This window comes from Centroberyx gerrardi, chromosome 21 (assembly GCF_048128805.1).
Source record: "Centroberyx gerrardi isolate f3 chromosome 21, fCenGer3.hap1.cur.20231027, whole genome shotgun sequence".
NCBI lineage: Eukaryota > Metazoa > Chordata > Actinopteri > Beryciformes > Berycidae > Centroberyx > Centroberyx gerrardi.
Window position 1 is genome coordinate 2,298,508 of NC_136017.1, and position 2,500 is coordinate 2,301,007.

The 2,500-nt window shown below is 42.8% G+C and overlaps 1 protein-coding gene across 1 annotated transcript in view; it reads right to left on the minus strand.

The window, feature by feature from the left end:
• The window catches only part of LOC139924254 (kinesin heavy chain-like), a 31,270-nt gene that overhangs the window by 19,405 nt on the left and 9,365 nt on the right, over window positions 1-2,500 (minus strand). The window contains exons 7-9 of the mRNA XM_071915254.2: window positions 2,412-2,499; window positions 1,466-1,590; window positions 533-637 (exon numbers count right to left, since the gene is read on the minus strand). Of these exons, the coding sequence (XP_071771355.2) occupies window positions 533-637; window positions 1,466-1,590; window positions 2,412-2,499 (318 nt within the window). The remainder of the gene's footprint in view (window positions 1-532; window positions 638-1,465; window positions 1,591-2,411; window position 2,500) is intronic.

Consider the following 2,500-nt stretch of genomic DNA (forward strand, 5'->3'; position numbering starts at 1 on the left):
AATAGCTAAAGCTGTAACTAAACCATTTTTACTGAAAAAAAAACTTAACAGATGTATTTTATAGACAGCAGGTAATTATGTAAAATTGCTGAAAAAGCAAATGATACCCCTCCTTTAAGTTTCACTTTAGTTTTCACACCGGGAGACTGTTGGACTGAGTTCAGTCTGCTGTCTGTACATTACAGACAGGATGTGATGTCACATCAGGCCATTAGAGATCCATTTAGATCCATTTCTCTAAATCGACCAACTTTTGACTTTGTGCCTCTGTATAGATAAGAATGGCGATGACGCAGCAAAAAGGTATAAGTGCGAAACCCGATTCAATTTCTATGAGCAAAACGATAAATCAACTTTTTCTGTGTTCTAATGATTTATGTGAAATGTATATGGTGTAAATAATTTGACGTTACCTTTTCACGGTTGTCAAAAAGGTGTGACAAATTAAAAAAAGTTTCGAATGGCGGATATTTGATTTTGGAATGCAATTTCTTCAGATACGGAGAGACAGAGGGAATTATGGGTAACTCACAGTTCCCTCGGCCAGAGCTGAGATGACGTTCCCCAACGCCGAGAGAGATTTGTTGATGTTCTTCGCCTCGTCCAACACCGCTCCCTCCGCTCCCGTCTTACTGACCTGCAGGAGAGAGAGAGAGAGAGAGAGAGAGAGAGAGAGAGAGAGAGAGGGGAGAGTGGGGGGAAGTGGGGGAGAGAGAGAGGAGAGAGAGAGAGAGTTAGTGGGAGAGAGACAGACAGAGAGAGAGAGACGGAGAGAGAGAGAGAGAGAAGGAGAGGGGTGAGAGACACCGACAGAGAGTGGGGGGAAGTGGGGGAGAGAGAGAGAGAGGGGAGAGAGAGAGAATTAGTGGGAGAGAGAAAGAGAGAGAAAGACAGATAGGGAGAGAGAGAGGGTCGAGAGACACCAAGAGAGAATGGGGAAGTGGGGGAGAGAGAGGAGAGGGAGACGATAGAGAGAAAGAGATTGGGAGAGAGAGAGAAACAAAGACAGAGGGAGGGAGAGACAGAAATAGAGAGGGGGGGTAGAGAGACATTTGAGTTACAGGGAGAAAGGGAGAGAGAGAGAGAGAGAGAGAGACATAGAGAGACAATGAGGCCTTACTTACTTCCCCTCCTTACCAGCTGCATCCATTATGCAAAAGCAAGATCAACTTATGGATTTTAAAACAGACTTTAAATAATTTAAATACGTACTTAAAGGTGCTATGTGGAGCATTTTTAAACATCAATATATTATTATCAAATTGATTGTGATCAATTGGTCTCCTGACTGTAAACAGATGAGTCCATGTTGGAGCTGATTGATCTGCTCTATCTCACTCCAGCAGTATTGTTAGTTCTAGCGTTTCTCCACATTTAAGACTACATTTCCCATCAGCCCCGTTGCTTCCTGATGTTAAAACGCTACACACAGCACCTTTAAAATCCTTAATGAACTGAGTCGAACCTTCTCGCTGCCGGCCAGGTCGACCAGGTAGAGCTTCCCCGACAGTTTCTTCTCCGTCTCGACGTTTTCCTGCTTGATGTTGATGAGGAAGATGCTGTGGCTGCGGGAGCTGTGCTCGTTCATGTCTGCAGGACGACAGCGAACGCTCACGCTCCGTCATACAGTCATGCGGCAATTTTTGTGGCCGTATAATTATTTTCTGATCTTTGTTTATTGCTCAAAGAAACCTTAATGGAGGTTACTGAGGGAGGGAAGAGCGATTCTGTAAACAGGCCTACAAGCTGCCGCCTGGGGAAAAAGATTCACCTCCTAGTGGAAAGTACAAGTATTACACATCGTAGACTCCCGTTTCTCCCAGTTGTGGAAGTGTGTCAACAAATAGGCGGCAAATATGGCAACAAGTCCACCGATGTCAGCAGTCCAAGGTCCAAAACGTCCAAAATGCAAATTATCATTTATATTCACTCTAACACAATCACCTCTTCCTGCAGAAAGTGAGTTTATGGTTGATTTTAAAGTAACTCTTGTTTCTTCCAGTATGACTTGAACATGGCATTACACCCTTTCTCCCTCAGGTGGCCTGGGATTCAAACCTGTGATCTTCTGTAACCTCTAGCCTCAAATTATGGGTATATTCACATTTATTCTTGTTTGACTTTTGGATGTAAAATACGATTTTTTGGTAATTTTTAACTCATTACAACTGAAATTACAGGTCTTTTTTTTACTCCACTGGCTACAAACGTAGTTAAACCTTTTACAGACTCAAAATACAGTTGCATTTAGATATATAGGAATAAAACAATCTGATATTTAGGCCCATATGGCCCAGATATGGTGTTTATCAATGCAGGATGAACATAAAAAAACATAAAATCAATAAAAGATAAGTCCTAAAGGGTACATTAGATGGTTCCTGGTTAAATCCATCTACAGAGATACCTACTAGTCACCGCAACGTGCCGATTGGCTTTTCCCTCATCGATGACGTCCATCACCTCCTCTGGACTGGAGACGAAACGCTCAGTGCAACCC